We start from the raw sequence: 23,424 nt of genomic DNA, 5'->3' as shown, positions 1-23,424 counted from the left end.
AGTCAGTTTTGTGTAATCCCGCATTAGATTTGAGGAGGCATGTCATAGTGTATTAAAAGGATTAAAACAGATAATTAGATTCACATAATAGGCGTATAGCTATAGTTAATAGTGAAAGTGATTAGCGGAAAAAAAAATAGTGAAAGTTTAGTTCATAGTCGTGGTAAGACCCACCTGATTTTTCTAGTGAAGCGGTTTAGTTTAGGTCAAATTTATCTCTAAAATGGCCTCTCTTCAATAAGCAGTGGCGAAAAGGCATCTATTTATAAATTGGATAGTATGGGATTGTTCTTACTGTAAATAGATATGCTTCATATGTGTCAAGATTTTCTTCGTATAGATATGCCTCTTCTAGCGAGGTTTTAGATAAAGGCACTTCACAATTAGATACACAGTGTTATCTATTCAATCCTATCACTTTGGAAATAATTCATCTACCAATATTAGTAGATAATACATTTGATGTCGGTCTTATGACTTATCCCCCAAGTAATCCTAAGTATACTTTTGTTGGCCTAGCTTGTGTTTCAGTTACAATGTCTGTCTTTAAAGTTATATGGACCCATATTCTATGAATGACAATTTAACGTTGTCTGACCTGAACCCAGTTCAATAACTTAACCTAGTAGTCATGTATCTATGAGACAATTCGTTGATAGTAAATTCAAGTTGTTTCCTAAGTTTGCCTTCACTAAAAATTAGCCATAAACCGAGAGGAAAGTAGGAGTATGTAGATGTGCATCGATTATAGTTACTAAATACTACCATTTACATAAGTGCAAGGGAGAAAAAACACTTACATAAACTTTAGAAAGTGAACAATTTGCTGAGATCTTGAGTCGCATGAATAACCTATCGCAGAAAAATGGGAAGAACACATTAGAATGCTGATTCTGGGTAGCCAAACTATTTTGATACATAGGTTATAAAGATATATATAGACACAAATGCCAAAGAAGAGTGGAAATTTGAAAGGTAAAATTCATGTCATCTAATAATTTCCAATAATGCATATAATAACTATTATGTGATAAGGAGTAGGAATCTTCATTGAGTTGCACAAACAAACAAAGCAGCCAATTGTTTGCACAAAAGAAAAAATACATAACTCTATAGATTTAGCAATTTAAAGTTGAAACAGGGAAAAAGGCAAAAAAAGTGAAGAGATTAATACTACTAAATATGAAGAAGGCTAATATCCTTGTACAAAAAGTGAAGAGATCAATTAATACTACTAAATATGGAACTTTCAGGGATTTTGAGGGACTCTTTCTTGAGTGCATTGGTTATGGGAGGCTTATTATTGTCTAAGGATATTATACAACATAGAGCCAAAGTATATAAGTCAACAAAAATAGTGTAATTGATACCTGAATTATATAAGAAAATCACATTATATCAAAAGGTTTGAAAAACATAAATCTCTTCATATACCAAAATGAGTTGAAGTGTTGAACAATTCTATTGATAATAACTTTGAATAATGTTAGATACCATTTTGATTTGATAAGAATTCAGTCAACTTTATTGAAATTGCATCTCTTAGAAAGAAAGCAAGAAGCGATCAACAGAATAATATTGGATGAGCAAGAAATTAAAAAACACAACGAAGCAAAAAAAATAAATTTAAAAATTTAAAAATAAGGCTTTAGCCTGTGTTCCATTTCTTTGCTCTAGCCTGTTCGGTCCCCTTAGTCGCAAGCATACTTTCAACCAAGCCATCGTAGTTCTTCTTTCTCCCTAAGCTTTCTGTGTGATGGTTAGCCATAGAGTCTGCATCTCAAAGTAGTAATTATTGATTCGAAGCCTGGTACAATAATGAAAAAACTTGAAAGAATGAGCTTTCCATTCAGTTGAATCTTGATGCCGAGTCCCCTCTTCAGAGAGGAAAAGGTATAGAGATTGGAATCAACAATAACTTCAACCCTATCTTAAGCATATATGTGGCTGGCCAAGCTGTTCATCTAAGCTCCTCGCTCGTCAATATTAACAAAAGTTCCTACTGCTCCCATTTCATTGACTATACTCATTGCATTACTATTGTTATTTCTTTTGTATTGCAATTTCTTTTTAAAAAAGAAGCCGAGTACGCCCTCACAAATGGTGCTTATCCAAAAGTTTCCCAAAATCAGAGCACATATCAATATCTCTTACGACATTTATAACCCCCAAGTTCCATTGAATCTAACAAATGCAAAGACTAAAGACTACGTATTAAAATATCTAGTTGTTGTAAAATTAGTCAAAATATATGAGGTGCCAAGGGTGAAGTTAATATGTATTGTTTATTCATGAAGATGGAGCGCAACAATTTAATTACTATAGTACTTGAGTTTCCAGAAGGTTTACAATATACTCAAAAAACAAATTAACACAAAGAGACAGAGAGAAAATGATGTGAAAAGTCAGCATAGCTTTAAAGATAATTAATTACAAAACTTAAAAACGATTCACCGAAATCAATGTAGAAAACATTCCATATAATCATAGTAATGATTAATGAAGCACTTATATTTGCCTAAAGTAGATCATGAAAATGTTTAGAGTGATAATGGAAACAATGCGCCTCCTTTTTTTGTATATCAATGACATCTTGGGGGCATTCATTTTGGAGATAAAATTTTCTGATTCCTTTCATAACTTTAAACCAACTTCAAGATCAAAGTCTTAAAAGGTCATCTCAAAAGCACAGAGTATAAGGAAGAAAAGAGATTATTGCCAATATCCGATGGGATTCTCAAAACCTTACCCAATATGCACCTTGCTAAAGATATTAGAAAAAGAGAGTACAATATGTTGATCAAAATTTAAATTCTAATATCAGTACCTAGCTAGTGTTTCCCTTTCGAAAAGCATAATCAGCTTTGCCATTTGAGTTGAGCTCCGAAAGTACTGGTTTACCTTCTTGTGGTTGAAAGTGCTTTAGGGACCTGTTCTCTAAGATGTCAGAACTCAAAAGAATGAAAAAGAAAAGACATTTGCTATCCAATAACATTTATAACAAAAGAAAGATAAAATGATTCATGCTAAATCCTACTGACTTATTTCTTAATGATTCATGCTAAATCCTACAGTGATAGAAGAAAATCAAATTAAATATAAAATACAAATATACAATAAAATGGAAATTGACCCCACAGTACAGAGGAGAAATCTAGAAGTTAAAAAAAATACGACGATCATACACTCTGCGGAACTACTTGAAACGGAAGAAAAAAAATTCAAAAGAAGATCATAAAAAAAGTGGCTCAATTGTAAATATATGATTCAAATTGGACACAACAGATTCCTCCTCTTTTGATTGACGTAATGAATTTTGAAACAGAACATGCCCCACTGTTACACACAATAATATATCCAGCATTAGCCCATAACGTAATAAATAGCCAAACTCTAGAATTTAAAATGTTTCAAACTTGTTTACCTTGGAGGTGAGTTACGGATTGGGAGATAGAAAAGAGTTGAATCGTTGAGTCAGACTCAGTTACGGATTGAAGGAATTTGAGGAGATTATGAAGGCCACGAACACAGAGAAAAGAGAACTTGGCTCGGGCATCGCCGTCAGCCAGTGCGGAGAGCGAGTGTTGGAAATGAGGTTACAGAATCTCATAGTTTTTCTATCATGGTGTTATCATTACCTCATCAACATCTGGGACTTTTGTCAACTTTCCTTCCACCATGGCTGCTGCTCTCTCCATCTAACTGATGCTGAATTCGAGAAAAATGGGCCCACCGAAAAGATATTCAAACCACAGTCAAACATGTAGAAGTGTCGGTTCATAATCCCAACATGGAAGCATTAGAAAATCTCATAGATTCCTTGTAATAGAAACTTCGTCTCTATTTTCTCAATTTTATCACAAATGGATCTGAAACCACATTGATCGGTTCCCTTGAAGGAATCACTTACAATTTTAGCGCCAAAGATCTTTGAAGGCTTCCTTGTGACTGATGTTGGGGTGTACAACCTTGAGTCTCTGTATCTCTTCTCTGTCATGGTCATTTGTATACTTTTAGGTTTTCCAACTTAAATCACAAAGCAAATTTAAATATAGCAAAGGAAATATGGAAATTTGGAGTTAGTCTTACTAACTAATCTTTGTGTACGTTTACTTGATTTATACACTTCTTAATGACTAATGTGAAGTGGATATGATGTTTAAAGACGATAATCTTACTTGATGAAGCGGTTATAAGCCGATGGAGCTCGCTGTCTCTTCTCTGGTGCTGTAGAAAAGAACAAAACACCCGCAATCTGAGACACCTTGATGAAGCAGCTTCTTAATGCTTCCATCAACATATAACTCAGAAAGGATCCATTTTCGGATATAATAATAGAAAATCATTTTTTTTGGATATAGAAAATCATAAAAAGAATATGAATAATGAAAAGAAGAAAAGAAAGAAGATACTTAACATCAAGGAATGAAGGTAATCATAGTTAGTGTGTATGGAGGAACTGATGATCTTGGGAAGAGAAGAAACCGGCCAACGTTTAGAAAACGTGGAGAAGAGAAAAATGATATTTAGATTACGTAGGGTTTTCCAAAAAAAAATCGGTGTTTTAAAAAGCCGAAAACTTCTAATATTTCTTCAGATATTTTTGAAATTGGGCGAGATTTCATTGTATCGGGGAGGGAATTATAATTTGAGAATAGTTTAAGGAGATTTAAACAAATCTGGGAGGTGTCACTAATTATTAGCACCCTTTTTTTTTTAAGAGCCAATCATATTGCTAGAAGTCCAAAATGGAGTGATATGGTGAGGAGAGAGAATGTGCGCAAGCTTTTATATATATATATATATATATAGATAGGGAATGATTGTATTTTACTCTTTTGGCCTTGACCATGTTTGGCATTTGGCTAAACATTTTTTTTTCGGCTATAATACTCCACACACACATATATATATATATATACCAAAATCTAGAGTACGCCTGCATGTGGTGCGCAGCCCATTCTAAGCCACATGTATCGCAAGGGTAAAATCGGAACAATGAGTGAACAAGTTAAGCCTACTACAAACTAAAAAAACAAGAAAAAGAAAGAGATGAAGAGGGCATTGGTTTTTCTCTAATCTAAATTAGTATCTAGATTGTAAATTACGTTTTCACCCTTTTAATTAAATATTATTAAACTTACATAGCCTGTTATAAAAAAAAAAAAAAAAAAAAAAAAAAAAAATACCAAAAGTCTGCATACCGGTGCACATGCGTACTCTAGAACCTCTATTTTTTTAAGGATTATTTAGATTTTGGTCCTCCTAAATAATAGGTATTTGGGGTTTGGTCCGCACTAATCAGTTTATTAGCTTTTGGTCCTCCTAAATCCTCTTGACCGGTGAGTCAACCAAGTTGACTGTCTGTATTTTCATAATACCCATCATACCCTTGGGTGTGCGAGGCACGTGGGTCAAGATCTCCACACTTCAAATCAACGGTTAGTGTGATATATCCGTTGGTAGTTCAAAACCCCAACAGTCAAAACTATTGGTACATACCCTATAAATATTGGTGTTGTTGCTGGCTGGCTATACAAAATCGAAATTTGAAAGAAAGAAGATAAAGAAAGAGAAGAGTATAATGGGTGGAAGTTGCCATCTTGTAGTTGTTGTTGCGCCAAAGGTAACTAGTTTAAGTTTAATTTTGTCTGTAATGGCGGAAGGGCCAAAACCTAATTAAACATTATTTAGAAGGACCAAGTCTGAAACGAAAGTAATTACAATGGGACTAAACCCTTAATTTAAATTATGCGGTGTTTGTATATTCTATTGCAGGTTTGCCAATTGTGCTATGAAGAGGGTCACTATGCTTCAGGATGTCAATATCTTGGTATTCACTGCCCTCATGCTTGGTGTTGTGGATTTATGAGAGTTGTTCTAGGTCATATGGAAGAAGGTACTTTACAATCCAAGTATCTCGAGTGTTCTAGAGAAGGTTGTAGTGCTGTGACTTGGTTATACTTTGACAAAAAAGTAGACAACCAAGTATGTAATCTATGCAAGGAAGAATTCCCAGTCTGTGAAGGTTGTGGCTTATGCAAGGGCTACCATCTTTCAACTATTTGTGAGAAGAGTGGTGAGAATAGTGTGAGATGAGAGAAATTGTTGTTCTGTATGTGACAGTTGTGCGAGATGTGCCTGATTAGTGCTATGTTTATCAAGTATTGTATGAAGAAATAATAATTTGGTAAGTAGAACTGCATTACATAGCACTTGTCATAACAACTATATTAGCAATGTCATTACATAATGTCATTACAAACTAGCACTCCTAAACCATAGCACTGTCATCCAAAATGGCTCTCCAAAAAACATGACTATCCACAAAATAACAAAAAAAACCATAGCACCAATGTATTCACTAGGTCTGAGTTAAAGACTGACTTAAGCAAAGTGCAACTGCTGAAATTGTTGGGGTACTTGGTGTATCAACACCATCATTAGCACCAAATCCAAGCCAATATTGAAACCCACTGTTGTCCCTTTCTCCCCTTGGTGTGCGTCCTCCTATTGCTCCCCTTGTTGCTCTTCCTCCTCTTCTAGCTTGTGGCACTTGATGTTGATCTGCATCATTCACATGGCTTTGCTAGCTGCTGAGGTTGATGCCCTTGTTATTGCTGCTGCTGAGGTTGATGCCCTTGCTGCTGCTGAGGTTGATGCCCTTGTTGTTGAGGTTGATGCCCAGGTTGATGTCCTTGCTGCTGAGGTTGATGCCTAGGTTGATGCCCTTGATGTTGACCATGGCTCTCTTGCTCCATTTCTTTGGCAGAGCCACCCAATATATATAATAGTAGGGAAGACAAAGCAAAGCAAAACAAATATAAAAATTTATAAACAAGTCAGTTGAAACATAATAAAGCCGACATTTTTATTAATAGACAAATACCCTAAACAAAGACAAAGACAGAAGCATAGACCCTAAGCAAAGACAAAAGACAAACACATAAACATAAAGACAACAACAAACACAAAAGTTTGTTTATATATTCTTATTTTTCTTTTTGTTATCCTTTCTCTTATTCTTCAAAGAAATCTGCAAAGCCTTAAAGCTCTCAGCACACATTAGTACTTGCACTACCTCTCTAGTTTGTGCTTGAGTTAAACTGTTATTTCCCTCCCCAGTTTGTGCTTCAGTTGAATTGTCATAAACCTCCCCAGTTAAGTCCACAATGGAATCATAACTTTCCTCCCCAGCATGAGTTGAAGAACCTCCAACACCCCTTCCTGTAAGATACCTCCATTCTTGCAAATATTCTATACATTCAGCATAACTTGCATTACTATGTTGATCAAAATAGGCCATGACAACCTCCCTTTCTTTTTTAGAAAAATAATTATATCCCTTTCGCACTAAACTCCAGATATGTCTAGGATATCTAATACCCTCCCCATTTAATTTGGTGAAAGAAATAAGTGTAAAAAAGATATGAGTGCAGAGATACGTCAGTTGTGTGGGAGATGAGTGCAGAGATGTACATGTTACTTTTATAACAAAAACATGTAGATAAGAAATTAATAGGGGTGTTGTACCATTTAAAGTATGACTGAATTGAATCACAGTCAAAATATTTAATAATTTAGTTGAAAACACATTTACAATACAAACAAAATTGTACTTGGAAAGTGCAGCATTATTGAATGCAAACAACGGCCAATGTATGTGCTTCAGTCAGTCAATGTGCTCTAGCTAGTCAAAACACAGCATTATTGAATACAAACAAAATGGTTACCTATGTTATTTGGTGGTGCTGAGCTTGTTTCCCCTACTTCTTGCTTACAAGTCCTTGTGTTATGTCCTACCTGACCACATCTCCTGCACTTCCTTTTGCCACTTGATTTTTCTTCATCTCTTCCTCTTATTCTTTGTTTCTTTGGTCTTCCAGGATTTCTGTTATTGGGAGGAGGTAATACAACATTTGTAGGTTTAATCTGATCACAAAGAAGACATTGGAATCAAATTAAATGAGAAAGAAATTGGAATCAAATTAATATAAGGGTAAAAGGAATTGACCTTGTCCCAATCATCTTGGTTGGCTACTGGATAGATATAACCTGCGTAGGTTGTTCTAAATAACTCCACAATGTAGAAGTGACATCAATATCTACAAATTAAGTGAAAAAAAAATTAAAAATCAATAAGTGACAAGAAAGTAAAATTTATAAGTCACAATAAATTAAGTGCCAAAGTAACAACTCACATGGCCCAACTCTCCCTATTAGGCCTTCTTGGCCTTATGACAGATATAGCATGGACACAAGGTATCCCTGTCATCTGCCACACAATGCATTCACAAGTTAAAAGATTTAAGTCCACAATAAACCTTTTACCATTTTTGGTATTGGTTGACAAGAATTGATTTGGTCCAACCCCTGAAACCTTATACTCATGGTACTTCTTTTCCAACCTTTTAATTACATCTGTTACAGGTGGTACCAAATCACCATCAGTTAGTTCCAAACCTAGTTTTCTTCTATCATGCATAAGTGCCATAACAGTGAGAGTGTACTTATCCACAAACTGAAATAGAGGCTTGTCTCTTATCTTTAGGATCCAAGCATTGAAGGACTCACTAAAATTACTAGTGACAGCATCACACTTTGATGTTAGATCAAAGTATGCCCTAGCCCATGTCCTCTTAGGTTGCTTCTCTAACCATATTTTGGCATTCTTCTCATCATGCTCTAGTGTTTCCATAAAGATTTCATGTGTACTTATCCTGTAAGCTTTAGCTGCCCCCCAACATAGACTCTCCAAGTAATCACCCTTAAAAACACTTTTAAAGTTCTTGTACATATGTTTAAAGCAAAACCTGTAAAAAAATAGGGTATGACATGTTAAAAGATAATAAGTATAATTTACAAATGTAATTAAAAAATAAACAAGTTAATTTTACCTGTGGTGAGCATATGGGAAGTTATTGCTTACTGCCTCAATGAGACCCTTCTGCTTGTCAGATATGAATGTCAGCTGCCCTGATGGATGCTTGTTCAAGTGAGGCTTCAACAACTCCAACATCTTATGCCAAGTGTATTTATCCTCACCCCTACAAATGAAGATAGTAAGAGGGAAAAGACCATTCATAACATCAAGTCTAATAGCACTAAGACAACATCCTCCATACTGTCCTTTAAGGAAACAACCATCAAGTCCAATGATTGGCCTACACCTATTCACAAACCTATCCAATGATTGCTTGAATGCAACAAAGAAACCCACAAACTCATCTGCTGAATCCTTATACCATTTGACAATGCTTCCTGGATTCCTTTTCAAAATTTGATTCTTCAATTCTGACACCACTATGTAGCTTTCTTCATAATTACCATTGATTCTCTCTAGCAACAAAACTCTAGTTCTCCAAGCAGTCCAGTAAGATATAAGTACACCATACTCATTATAGATCTCATTATGCAAGTTTACTGGTGCAAAAGTTGGATGAGCCCTAGCAAAGTCTTCTAGTTCATTTGCAACCCAAGGAGCTTTGGCTTGCACATTCTTGTTATTCTTATCACCTTCACAGGTATGAGTGGGATTAAATAACCTTAGCTTCAATGTATGCCCATCAACTTTTCTGCTGCAGTTCACAAACCACTTGCATTCAGGGTCCTTACAAACCAACTTATATCTTGTCTTATCATTCTTCTTCTGTTTGAAACTAAATTTCTGAGCAATTGCCATGTCTTTCATAAACTTCCTACACTCCAAAATAGTTCTCCAGGTCATACCTTTTGTAAGGCTGAAGTTTGTTGTACCTAATGCTGGATCTTCAATCCTCTCATTATCTTTAGCTTCATACAAGTTTCTAGTAGATTTCACAAACTCATCTATTTGAATATCTACATCCATCTCACCCTTTGACACCAGTTCAAGTTTTGAAATATCATCATCACTAGCTTCTTCCTCATTATAATCCCAGTCCTCATCTTCTTCATCAGATTCTTTCTCACTCATATAACATGTTTCCTGAGTCATATAGGGCCCAACACCATTACTCACATAAAAACATCTATCCTGCTCATCACCAGTGGCATCATCTATGACATAATTATGAAATATATTGCAGCCACCATCATTATCCACTATATCATGTTCAAATGTTATTTCTCAATCAACATCAATTACGTTATCAACATCAACATCATTTGCTCCTATATCATGTGTATCTTCACTTTGACTTTGAAACTCAATCTCTTCTTCAACATGAATCGTTTCATCATTAATATCAATAACATATGCTTCACCAGTTGATTCCAAATGTGGATCCATGGTTGGCTCCACAATATATTCATCTTCACTTTGACTTTCAAAGTCTTTCACATTACACCGTTTCTTCTTATAAGGTTTTCTCTTTCTCTTTGGCTTTTTAGGAATCTCTTTGGTTAAGTCTACATAATCATCTAGAGTTGACTCATTAATTGGCTTAGTCAAGTAAAAAATGTTAACTGGACTTGAGTCAGGTGAGTGCATTAGATTGGAGTTAGGTGAGGACATTGGATTGAACTGAAATGTGGGCATTGGATTGGACTGTGGTGTGAGCATTGGATTGGACTAAGGTGAGTGCATTGGATTGGACTGAGGTGTGGGTATTGGATTGGACTGAAATGTGGGCATTGGATTGGACTGTGGTGTGGGCATTGGATTGGACTGAGGAGTGGGCATTGGATTGGAGTCATGTGTAGGCACTATACCCATGATCCTAGAGTCTTTCTCCCAATTATCAGTGGTCCCCTGCACTTTCTAGTGGTCATAAGAAACAAACAAATGGAATCTATAATCACTTTCTACCATAATGTTCTCCCACATCAACATAAGTTGTTGGTCAGTCCCAAATACACACAAATGCCCTGCTAAGATACACTGGACAGATAACACCTTCTTCCTAGGCACAAACATTTGAACTTCCTTGATAAAATCTATCCAATTCAAGTCATCACCTTCTAGAGTTAATATTCTCCTCAATCCAGCAGAGTAGTCAGCCAAACATATCAAACCAGATGTAACATCCTTCCATAAACCACCCAAATGAACAACAAACTTCCTTTTGCCAAACCACATCACTGATAAAATAACATGAAATCGAAATCGAAATGTCAAACACAATAAATCATGTAAACATTATCATCAAATAATGTACCAAATCGTGTAAACAATTATGAAATCGAAATGTCAAACACAAAATCCCTAATTTAAAATAAACAATTACTAGTACATGGTCAACATCCAAAAACCCTATTTTTTATTCAATAACATGCAATAGCAATAAATAATCAAACATACCTAATTTTTTACTGTTTAAAACCTTCTAACGTTAATAAAGAATCAAAATATGCAAGCATGCAAAACAACGTTCAAAAAAGTTCATAAAAGCATGCATTCACTGATTAAATCATATCATACCTAACCAAGCAAGCCAATCAAGCTCCTTTACGTTTGAGAGAGAGAGAGAGAGAGAGAGAGAGAGAAAAAAAAAAGTGGAGGGATTTTAGTTAGTTTCCCGCTTTTCTTCATAACATATCTTTGAGATTCTGATGATACACGTGTCTCATCAGTTGCCGTCAGATTGTGGTGAAGTTGAGTCCTGAATAAGATCAACTTGACCAACATTTGACTCTTGACCCACGTGCCTTGCACACCCAAAGGTATGATGGGTATTATGAAAATACAAACGGTCAACTTGGTGGACTTTAGTTGACTCACCGGTCAAGAGGATTTAGGAGGACCAAAAGCTAATAAACCGATTAGTGCGGACCAAACCCCAAATACCTATTATTTAGGAGGACCAAAACCTAAATAACCTTTTTTTTAATGCATTGGATTTGAAAAGAAACTTTCTACCGTCTGATCTAATTGGGGTTGTCAATGGGCGGGCCAGGCCCAATTGAATCCGAACCGATAAAATAGGGACTTAGAACTTAAATATTGTCCAATAAGAGTATTGGGCCAGTTATAGATATACCCCCGTCCGACCCGATAACAGCCCGGCCCGAAAACTAAAATTATTTTTTTAGTTTTTCAAATAAATATTATTAAATTTGTAACTATTAGTATACATAAAATATTAAGAGACTTGATGAATTAGTGTTGTAGTACCACATATAAGGCTTGGGCTTGGGTTTGAGTCTTACTACACTCTATTTCAGTTTTTTTTAGAGAAATAATAAAAAAATACATTATTTCCATGTAATCTTATTGGACCTAGGTCAGGCCCAATCCGATCATGTCCAATGGGACCTAGACCAGACTTGGACCTTCTATATATAAATATAATTTGGACGGGACTTGGACATATGTGAGTCCTGTTCAAGTCCGGCCTGTTGACAGCCCTAGATCTAATATGTGTAAGTTGCAGTGGGTAGTATTCATCATCATGAGTTGATCAGGTGAAGACAAACCAAAGAAAAGGACGAACAAAATGAAATTTGAGACATACTGTGATTGCCAAGATTCACAGAAAAAGGTCGCATAGCGGAGTGGATATGGCGTTAGACTCCGAATCAGGTTGTGGGTTTGATTCCCACTGCGATCATCTTCCTGTTTTTTAGGTCCGTTCCAGTTCCATGGTGCTCAGTTAGATATCATCACCATGTAGCAATATCTCATACTGTTATTCATTACATTTTTCTATAAAAAAAAAAAAAAAAAAAAAAAAAAAACTACCACCCAACGGACTAAAGTAACTTATACCACTACTGCTTTAACATAACCACTACTGTTATAAACTCCTGCACCATGTAAGTTGTGAAATGGTTACCCTAACAAAACAGAAATTAAAAGAATCACTACTACAGAAAATACCTTACGAGTGAGAAAACATAACAAAATATGGCACCATATATTGAAAAGTGCACTTATTTTAACCATCAGTATCACTACCTTCCTGTTTATAAAAAACAAGTATGACAAACGAATTAATGTTTGAGACGAGCAAGCACTGATACTCCAAGAGTCCGAACAGTTTCCTTTTCCGATACTTGGATACACAGCTAAGTATGCCTATTTTCTTTCTATTTGGATACTTCGTCAACACGGTCCAGCAGTCAAAACACTTCTTAACATTAGTCGGTGTTTACAAAAACACACTGAGGCTTACGCCTTGAAGGCCTTAAGCCTTTTAGAATATCACCGCACTGAGGCTTGAGTATTCCAAGATCCTAAAACTTAGTTTTTTGCCAATTTTTTTATTTTTCTCCTCACAACCACCCACAATTGTTGTTCAAAGGACACGATAACCCTATTCATACGAACATCGGTCTATCTCAAAAAAAAAAAGTCTGTTTTGCCTCAAGCCTCACAGAGATAGGGTACCTTGAGGTTGATATGCTTTTTCTTAAACCTTGACATTAGTGCTTAGGCCCAAAAAATCCAAAATGGCACTACGAGTGTTACAACTTACCAGTGGAGGATCAACAGAATTCATGTGTGTTGGCCGAAACTATCAGATTTTGAACTTAAAAAAGATCTATTTAGTGATGATAAAAATAATTGATGCCTTGTAAATGATGTGGCCTCTAGTATACGTGGTCTCAAGCTTAAGTACATTCAAAGTAAAACACTTTCATATTATTCATTTTACTTAATTATCAGCCAATGTGCTACAGCCTACTCGCTCCTCCTTTCCATTCACATCCCTTTGGATACGTGACAAACCTTTCCCCACTAAATTCTACTAAACATTGTTGGAAATGTGAATGAATTTGTGTCCTCATGGGTTTGAACCCATGACCTTTTGTATCTACTACACTCTAATGTGGGGGGCTTTAGTCCCACATTGGTTACTAAACTTAAGACTCTTAAGTTTATATTGGTTAATGTCCTTATGGAGGGATAGTGTAGAGATATAAGGAGGTGCTTTCCTTGGCGCACACAAGGCCTCCTTCGTTTGGGAGCTCCGAGAAAACCTTAGTCTTGGCGTGTGCCCACACGTCGTCGTAGCAGGGGGTGCAATCCACCAAACCGTATGTAGCTACAAAATCTTTCCTTGATTCAAGTCAAACCAAAAAGGCAATGAGGAGTCTAGCCTGAAGTTGCGTTTTGAACGAAAACACAACATTATTTTTTCCTCTGTTTAAAAACCTTGTCTGGAGTATGCTGAGGGTTCTTGCAGAGCTGGTGACACGCTCATCCATCTGTTCGTATCCCGAGACGACGGCTTGAGGTCGGCGACAAACCATACCGGGCGGCGTTTTTCGTCTTAAGGAAATTGTGCCGAGCACAATCCTCAGTGATAAGTTTTACTACCTTTCTTATTACTGTTTTTCGATACTAGATTCATACAATCTTAAGACGAAAAAACGATTGTGAACGATCTGTTATTATCTAGTATTGTGCTTTCGTTGTTGTTATCTTTGCTAAGATGGAAAAACCTAGTGGTAAGTCCGTCCAAGCCCCGAAATTTTTGATGGCAGAATTTTAAAAGCTACCGGGCGGATGAAAATGAGATTTTATCGACTACTCACGAAATTGGGTTGAATGGATTTCGATTGAGAAACCCATGTACAATGAAAATGAAGATGAACCCAGTGGATTACGGTGGTGTGGATGGATGGGAAAAGAAAGACTATTTATGTAGAAATTATATACTTGATTGTCTTTCCCTTGATTTGTATGATGTTTATCTTTGTGTAATGCATCGCTACTCTTGAATTGTGGAGTTTACTTGATAAGAAGTATGCTAACTTCAAGATCACGAGGTTCTAAGAAGTTTCTTGTAGGAAAGTTTAAAGATTCAAGATGGAAGATGGGAAATCATTTGTTTCTCAAGTGGAGGAGCCGCAAATAATTATTCATGAGATTTTGCGGGAAGGTTATAAAATCTGCAAAGGCTTCCGGGTTGCTTCCATCATTGAAAACTCCGCTTCCTCGTGGAAGGAGTACAAAAACAGTCTCAAACATAAGAAGAAAGAGATGACACTAGAAGATCGATCGTCAACCTTCGGATCGAGGAGGATAACAGAAGGCTGAAATCAATGTGGAGACTTGAAAATGAAGGCTAAGGCTAACCTTGGTGGAAGGTAACGCTTGCTAGTTCTTCTAAGTCTAAATCAACTAAATTCCCGTCAAAAAGAAACCATATCGCGAACAAGAATAAACAAGTCCCAACCTCACTTTAAAAAGAAACCTTACAATCCACGAAATTCATTGCTATGTGTGCGGATCTCGAGGTCATATAGCCCGGTTCAGAAATTCAAAAAGGTCCAATGATGGGAAGAAAGACAAGGCACAAGCAAATGTAGTTCGGGATGGTAACTTTTCTGCTGCGGTTCTTGAGGTTAACTTGGTGAGTAACATGATCGACCGGTGGGTAGACACCGGGGGCTACCAAACACATCCGTGGGCACTAAAAGTGCATTTCGTCCTTCACTCCTCAGGGAGAAGGAGAAAGTCCGTTCATGGGTAACTCATCCGCTTACAGAGTTGAAGGAAAAGGGGACATTAATTTGAAGTTCACTTACGAAATGTTCTTAATTTGAAGGATGTTCTTTATGTTCCCCGATATTAGGAAAAATCTGGTTTACGGTTCCCTTTTAAGTAAGAAGGGGTTCAAACTTGTCTTTGAGTCGGACAAATTTGTTCCGACTAAGGGGAACCTTTGTGGGTAAAGGTTATTTAGATGAAGGCTTGTTTAAGCTCAATGTAACCCGATTTTGAATTTAATAAAGCATCTACTTCTTCTTATATGGTTGAGTCATTTGATCTGTGGCATAGTAGACTTGGACACGTTAATAATGTTTCAATTAAAAAACTGATGCATCTAGGTAACATATCCAAGAATACTATTTCTGAAAAATAAGAGATGTGAAGTATGTGTAGAATCTAAATATGCTAGGAAACCTTTCAAAAAGGTAGAAAGAAACACTGAGTTGTTGGCATTGATTCACACTGACTTATGTGATCTTAAAGGTTACATGACTAGAGGAGGTAATAAATATTTTGTTACATTCATTGATGATGCTTCACGTTTCTGTCATATTTATCTTCTTAAGAGTAAGGATGATAGCTTAGCTAAATTTATTTCCTTTAAAACCTGAAGTTGAGAACCGCCAGACAAGAAAATAAAAATAGTTAGGTCCGATAGAGGAGGTGAATATTACGGTCCTTTCAATAAATTTTGTGAAAATAATGGTATTGTACATGAGACCATCGCCCTTATGCTCCCCGATCCAATGGGATAGCGCAGAGAGGAAAAATAGGACTCTCAAAGATATGATCAATAGCTCGGGGCTTCTATGAACCTATGGGGGAGGCTTTTGCTAACGGCCTGTTATATTCTAATAAGATACCTTTTAAAGACACGAGATAAAACTCCATATGAGATGTGGAAAAATAGGACACCGACTTATAGATTCTTTAAAGTGTGGGGGTGTTTGGCTAAGGTATCTATACCAACACCCAAGAGGACTAAACTTGGCCCTAAAACCGTAGGTGTGTCTTTATTGGGTATGCACGAATAGCGGTGCCTCTGAGGTTTTAGTTTTCAAATCTAAAAATAGATTTGTTGATGATAATACCATTATTGAGTCTAGGGATCTTTGTCTTTTTGAGGATAAATTCCCATTTATTGAGAGATCGGGAGGGACTCGAAGTTCTTACACTTGCTCCTAGAGTTCGAGAAGATTCTTCAATAAGATGAAATTGAACTTCGGGAGAGCAAGAGACCTAGGACTAACACCTCTTTTGGACTGATTTCCTTACTTTCTTAGTAGAGGAGGATCCTCGGACCTATTCGGAGGCCATGTCATCTTCGATCGATGATTTTTGGAGAGAGGCCATTCTAAGTGAATATGAGTCCATTATAACCAATAACACTTGGGAGTTTGGTTCGGTTGCCCCCAGTTTGTAAAACTATTGGGAATAAATGGTTATTTAGAAAGAAACTTAAAGGCGGATGGATCCATTGCTAAATATAAAGCGAGATTAGTAGCAAAGGCTATAAAACGAGAGAAAGGGTTTGATTTCTTTGATACCTACTCTCTGTGACAAGGATTACATCTATCGAAATGTTAATAGCCTTTGCTTCTACTCGTAATCTCGTAATTCACCAAATGGACGTTAAAAGCGGCATTTCTAAATGGGGAATTACAAGAGGAGATATATATGGATCACCGAGAAGGGTTTGTCTTAGAAGGCCTTGAGAGAAAAGTTTGTAGGCTAAAGAAATCTCTTTTACGGTCTCAAACAAGCTCCTAAAAAATGGCATTAGAAATTTGATAGTGTGCTAATCTCTAATGGTTTTAATATTAATGAGGCGGATAAATGCATTTATTGCAAATTTGAGGAACAATCTGGTGTAATTATCCGTTTATATGTGGATGACATGTTGATCATTGGAACCGGTTTAGAGGCCGTCGATAAGACTAAATCTTTTTGAGTAAGCATTTTGACATGAAAGATTTGGGTATCGTGATGTCATTCTTGGCATTAAGATAGTGTATAATTACGATGGAATTACTTTGTCTCAATCTCATTATGTAGAAAAATGCTTAAAAGATTTAATCAATTTGGTTTGTACCTGCCGAGAACACCATATGATCCTAGTATACATTTGACAAAAAAAATCTTGGATTAGGTGTATCTCCTTTAGAGTTTTCTAGGGTTATAGGTAGTCTCATGTATCTTATGAACCGCACTAGACCTCGACATAGCTCTGTAGTAAAGCAAACTTAGTAGATACACCATAAATCCCCAAAGAATGAGCATTGGGATGCTCTTATCGAGGGTATTGAGATATTTGAAATATACTTCAAATTATGGTGTTCATTATGGCGGATATCCACCGTGCTTTGAGGGGAGTGCAGATGATGCCAATTGGATTCTTTGATTCTCGGGAATCTAAATCCACTAGTGGTTATGTGTTCACTATGGCGAGGGTGCGGTGTCTTGGAAATCATCTAAGCAAACTTGCATTGCCCGTTCCACTATGGAATCGAGTTTATAGCTTTAGACAAAGCTAGTGAGGAAGCAGAGTGGATCGGGAATTTTTGATGGATATCCCGCTTTGGCCTAAACACATTTCCACTGTCTCTATTCATTGTGATAGCCAAAAGCCGCTATCTTGAGGGCCAAAAATACTTCCTATAATGGGAAATCTCGACATATTAAATTGAAGACATAACACCGTCAAGCAGTTGTTAAGAGATGGGATCATAGCTATTGACTTTGTGAGGTCAAAAGAAAATTTAGGCGATCCTTTAACTAAAGGCCCCGCTAGAGAGCCGGGTTTTAGTACATCAAGGGGGATGGGGCTAAAAGTCTATTAAAGACTAATTGCCTATTTAATTAAATCACCGATAAGCGACACCCAACCTTGGTGAATGGAGATCCCGGGATCAAGGTTCAATGGGGAAACAAGTTATCTGCGTGATTTGTGGGGTACTTACACCTAGAGTGAAAACTCGTACCCATCCCTATGATGTAGTAGTACCCTTCAGATCTTTTAAAGGATGAGTGAATACTCTTAATGCTTTCTATAGTTTGTTTTTCCATTGGGGTGTAATGATACTGATACACTCCCGATAGAGGCACCTATATGAGTGAGGAAGTAAAAGCCGCTTCCTATGAGAACTTATAGGCTTGTTCTCTAGAGCACTCATGAAACACAGGAAGCTCATGGCTATCACGAGCAACAACCGAGGGAACTCTATGATGATTTTTGAAGTTATGTGTGTTTACCCGTTGACTTGGCTTACATATAGGTTGAGCAGTTCAAGACTAAGGTCACCGGTCAACTAGTAATCCCGACAGACAAAACACCAAGCGAAGGTTCAAAGTCGTATGACACCTTGACCCATTCATAACTTCTTCATACTCGGGACATTCTTGTTTTGTTTTTCTTTTCTTCGTTTCTTAATAATTCCATTCATGTGGGGGATTGTTGGAAATGTGAATGAATTTGTGTCCTCATGGGTTTGAACCCATGACCTTTTTATATCTACTACACTCTAATGTGGGGGGCTTTAGTCCCATTGGTTACTAAACTTAAGACTCTTAAGTTTATATTGGTTAATGTCCTTATGGAGGGATAGTGTAGAGATATAAGGAGGTGCTTTGTAGCGCACAAGGCCTCCTTGGTTTGGGGGCTCTCGGGAGGTGGGAGCTCCGAGAAAACCTTAGTCTTGGCGTGTGCCCACACACGCCGCCGCTGGAAAAATCCACCCAATTGGGCTTCAGCGTGGAGTCGCGATCTTGGGCTTGTTTTTTTGCGTTTTTTGTCTTCTTTCCAAAACCGTATCATTTACAAAATCTTTCCTTGATTCAAGTCAAACCAAAAAGGCAATGAGGAGTCTAGCCTGAAGTTGCGTTTTTTCAGATCTATAAAACAAGTCTCTCCTGTTTTGAACAAAAAAGCGAAAACACAACATTATTTTTTCCTCTCGTTTTAAAACCTTGTGCGGGTATCTTTGGGGTTCTTGCAGAGTTTGGTCATTGGTCGTGACACGCTCATCCACTTTCCAGATCACAGGAGGCGTGCGGCTTGAAATTTGGCGGCAACCATACCGGCGGCGTTTTTCGTCTTAAGGAAATTGTGCCGAGCACAATCCTCAGTGATAAGTTTTACTACCTTTCTTATTACTGTTTTTCGATACTAGATTCATACAAACATCACCAGAACCAGAAATGGCTCTGGACCAGTGGTATCCTCAATAGTTAAAACCTAAATACGTAGAGTCGCAAAAACCTATATATATAAGTCTTGGGTACACCCAAATATACAATCTAAACCTCGACATTATTGAAATGGAGAGATGCTCACATCGTTTATTTCCACACTACAGCTCTCTAAGATCCCTGTATATTTATCACAAAATACACTTGAAAACCAAAATGAAGAGAACGACAAGGTAAGAACTCCCCATCAAAGAGACAGATTCTATAGTATAAACTTCACATTTAACTAGGACTCAAATTCAACATGGTCATTGGCTTTTTTTATAAGATAAGTAAAAACGGTTCTTCCTAAAAATGTTTTCATCCATTCCAAGCCTAGTTTAAGTTGCACCAATATAACTAAAACATGATCAATGGATACACTAAAATACACACCTACAAATAACATAACATTGCACAAAATGCATCTAAAAACCCTTCACACTATCAAAATGCTACCAATATTTCCACACACATTGTCCTAAAACCATTCTTTACACTTCCACATATTAAATTACCTAAAATTCAAAACACTTGAAGAACAAGAAATGAAAACAAATCCCACTTACTCAAAGGCGGTAAAACCGACACCAAAGGCTTACTCTCAACATAATGTAATGAAAAATGATGTCCAATGGTTTTAACAAGAACTGAGTATTAGAACCTTCAGAAAACTAAAGAATGGTCCACCTTTTCCATAGTTTTTAAGGCGTTTCACCGCCCCATTTTGGACGACAAAAGTTTCACCGCCCCATTTTGGACATAAAAGATGAGCAAATTCAATATATGTGTGTGCATTGTTTGAAAAGAAAGTTTAATAATGTAAAGCTAAAGTTTCAACTTCCACTTTTTAGTATGGCAATTAAAAGCAAATAGTATTGGTACATAGGATAGTAATTGGGTTACACCACTAATGATGCTCCAAGCAAGCATCGCACAAAATGGTATATCACATATACTCAAATTCACTTTCGATGCCAATCTACTAGAAGAGAATAAAGATTAATAGGGATCCGTACTTCTAGCCTTCCGAACTGTTATCGCATTTACTGAATTTATAGGATTTTATCGTCTCAAAGAAACTACTGCTCTATGGGGTATTCTCGGAAAAGAAAATTACTAATGCTTCTAATCATTTCATATCTGGGAAACTTAATATTAGATGTTCAGTAGCTTAAACATGTGAAAACTTCCAACTCAGAATTCTGAAATCAGAGCTTGCACATCAGAAGGAAGAAAATATACAAAAGATAGATTATTAAAAATAAACACCAACCATGGACAGTGAGCTTCATGGACTAGATCTCTCTGAACACCAATACGCACAAGAAACCTCCAAAACTTCCACAGAGAGGACGGCTCCAGCAACAGCACCGAGTCCAGCTCCACAAAGGACTCCCCTGTCTGAAGCATGGCCGGCTAATGCACCAGTTACTGCGCCTGTCAAAGCGTCAGCTGTATGGGGCAAAAACTCACAAGGGAAACATCAGAACAAGATGGTAGTTACGTAGCACATAAATATTAAGCCCTTACTGAACACCGACATTAAATATCCCTCAGTACCACCCAAAAAAAAGGCTTTGATAGCACCAAGTAGTCAAGTTCTATATTGTAATAGACAGGTAGTAAAGTTCTACCATGTCTATTTTGTACTAGACAAATAAATATTACTACTATTTTGAAATAGAAAAGTAATCCCAAATCAAAACAAAATGACAGATGCTAGGCATGTACAATCAAACTATACTTGAACAAGCCAAATGATGTCCAGTGGTTCTTAACAAGAACTGAGTATTAGAACCTTCAGAAAACTAAAGAGTGAACATCAATGAATCCACAAAAGAGATGTCAAATTCACTCAGAGAATTCCATCATATCTAGAAGTCTTCATGATTAGTGAAACACATATAGAGATATCAAAGTGTCTATTGTCAAACTCTGTGAAATATCCAACTAAGCCGTCATAAGCTAAAAGTATGTCATCCCTTGGCATTTGGAGGTAGAACTTTAAGATATTGTAACAGTTTCCCAGAACCCTCCTCCCTCTCCCAGCTACTTAAACGCCAATCCTTTGATCAACGCATTAGCTAGAATGGTTGGACTTCTGAGCAATAATCCACTGAAAGACGTAATCATCCAAATATAACATAAATTTGTAACTTAAAGTGTTGCATACAATGTGAGTTTTCTGCCTCTACTAAATAATGGAAATTTGTTAGTAATGTTACATAGACACTCTGATCCAAACCATCAAAAATGAGAAAGTGTCTTTGCTTATTCTTCTGGATAATATTGAGAACACAATATGTGTTCTGATGTAAAGAAGTAATGTAACAAACCAAAAAACATTATGGGAAAGTCCATATAACAGCATGTGGAAACCATTACGAGCAATGCTAAAGAGCTACCCCATTTTAGGAGAAGCACGAAGCTACCACTCTAAAACACAAGATTTTTGTGGATTCCATGATAGAATAATCACTTTTTGGATTTTCCAAGACATGGGTGTCCACAAAAACCTTGTCTTTTAGAGTGGTACCTACATACCACCTTCCTAATGGGGTTACTGCTTAACATTTCTCAATAATTATAGTACTACTATGCATTCCTAAAAGCATCACCAATCATCCACTAAATTAGTAAAGTAACACAAGTTATCGAGAGAGAGCCCTAAAAAGTAAGGAAAGTCAAATCCCTCACCATCATGAACTTCAAAACACAAGTTTGAAGAGGTTGGATTAAACTTTGCCTACTTTTCAGTGAAACTCGACGCTAACTGTTGCGTTTTTTTCCTAATTCAATAGGATGACTCATGTAAACCACTCCATAACATCCACCCAAACCTCCAAAACTTTTCATTCCAAACAATACAATTCTCCTAAAGTACTAATCTTTATCAATTTATACCAAACACCAATTATAATACAAATTTTCAACAACTACTTCAAACGAAATATATGAAGAGCTAATCAAGTTACTTACATAGAGCAAACAAGCCAGTAATCTTGGGCAACAAACTTCCTCCTCCATGCTCAAACCGACTCAGCCCAGACACTGTACCAGATGAAGAAGAAGCTCTACCACTACCACTACTTGTACTTTGATGTAAACAGAAACTTGAATGTCTATGATGATATCTTCCATTACCCCAACCTCAATTCTTTATAAAGAAATGGTCTTTATTGTTCAATCTGATGTTAATTTTCTTGGGGAGAAGTGACATGGGTGTGCTCAAATTGGCACTAAATTTTAATTGTGTGTTTTTAACTACTTTAACGCCCAACCAAATCATGTCGTTCGGTTTTGTTACACACGTGAGAGTTATGGACACGTCAACATGTCACTAAAATTATCTATTGAGATTTCATTCATCGATAAATATTTGATGATAAATTCCATAATTGACTAATTAAGTTTAAAAAATACTCATCTAGATTTGTGAGAGACTAGTAGTAGCCCGTGCCGTACGGCACAGATACGCATGCCTTCGGCCCCACACACATCCGCGTCGCAGTGCATATATGTCGTCTTTAGCACTCCCGACGCCAAGATCTATCCTCCTCCGACGACATAGATATATATGCTTTTGGCCCTAACTCGCATCGATTCCCTCCTCACGGCACATATCATCGCGCCTTTGGTGCCCCCAACGAACATCCTCCCTCGATGCGATACATATCGTGCCTAGCCGACCGACACCCACACACACATCCGCCTCTTACTAATGTTTTCAGAAGACGACACGATACGCTTTAGCAAATTTCAACGCACATCCG

General features: G+C 36.8%; 1 protein-coding gene and 1 long non-coding RNA gene across 2 annotated transcripts; both read right to left on the bottom strand.

Annotated features, from left to right (window-relative positions):
- Positions 1–6,890: 6,890 nt before the first annotated feature.
- LOC147522361 (uncharacterized) lies at positions 6,891–10,485 on the bottom strand. Its single transcript, XM_086567598.1, has 6 exons — positions 8,898–10,485; positions 8,212–8,813; positions 8,056–8,105; positions 7,734–7,932; positions 7,065–7,257; positions 6,891–6,921 (listed from the first exon to the last, which is right to left on the bottom strand). Exons 1-6 carry the CDS (start codon positions 9,974–9,976, stop codon positions 6,891–6,893), a joined length of 2,154 nt encoding a protein of 717 aa, XP_086423724.1. The 5' UTR covers positions 9,977–10,485.
- Positions 10,486–20,764: 10,279 nt separating this feature from the next.
- LOC147522360 (uncharacterized) lies at positions 20,765–22,993 on the bottom strand. Its single transcript, XR_015212977.1, has 2 exons — positions 22,631–22,993; positions 20,765–21,103 (listed from the first exon to the last, which is right to left on the bottom strand). It is a non-coding gene; the product is annotated as an uncharacterized LOC147522360 (long non-coding RNA).
- Positions 22,994–23,424: the final 431 nt, after the last annotated feature.

This window comes from Coptis chinensis, chromosome 1 (genome assembly GCF_015680905.1).
Source record: "Coptis chinensis isolate HL-2020 chromosome 1, ASM1568090v1, whole genome shotgun sequence".
Taxonomy (NCBI): domain Eukaryota; kingdom Viridiplantae; phylum Streptophyta; class Magnoliopsida; order Ranunculales; family Ranunculaceae; genus Coptis; species Coptis chinensis.
This window is presented reverse-complemented; position numbering and strand designations above follow the sequence as displayed.

Coding starts and splice junctions, on each gene's coding strand:
- LOC147522361 (XM_086567598.1), bottom strand. CDS start 9,976: ATGACTCAGGAAACATGTTATATGAGTGAGAAAGAATCTGATGAAGAA. Junction 8,814..8,897: donor TTCCCATATGCTCACCACAG/GTAAAATTAACT, acceptor ATTTTTTTACAG/GTTTTGCTTTAAACATATGT. Junction 7,258..7,733: donor AGCACCACCAAATAACATAG/GTAACCATTTTG, acceptor CTGAATGTATAG/AATATTTGCAAGAATGGAGG.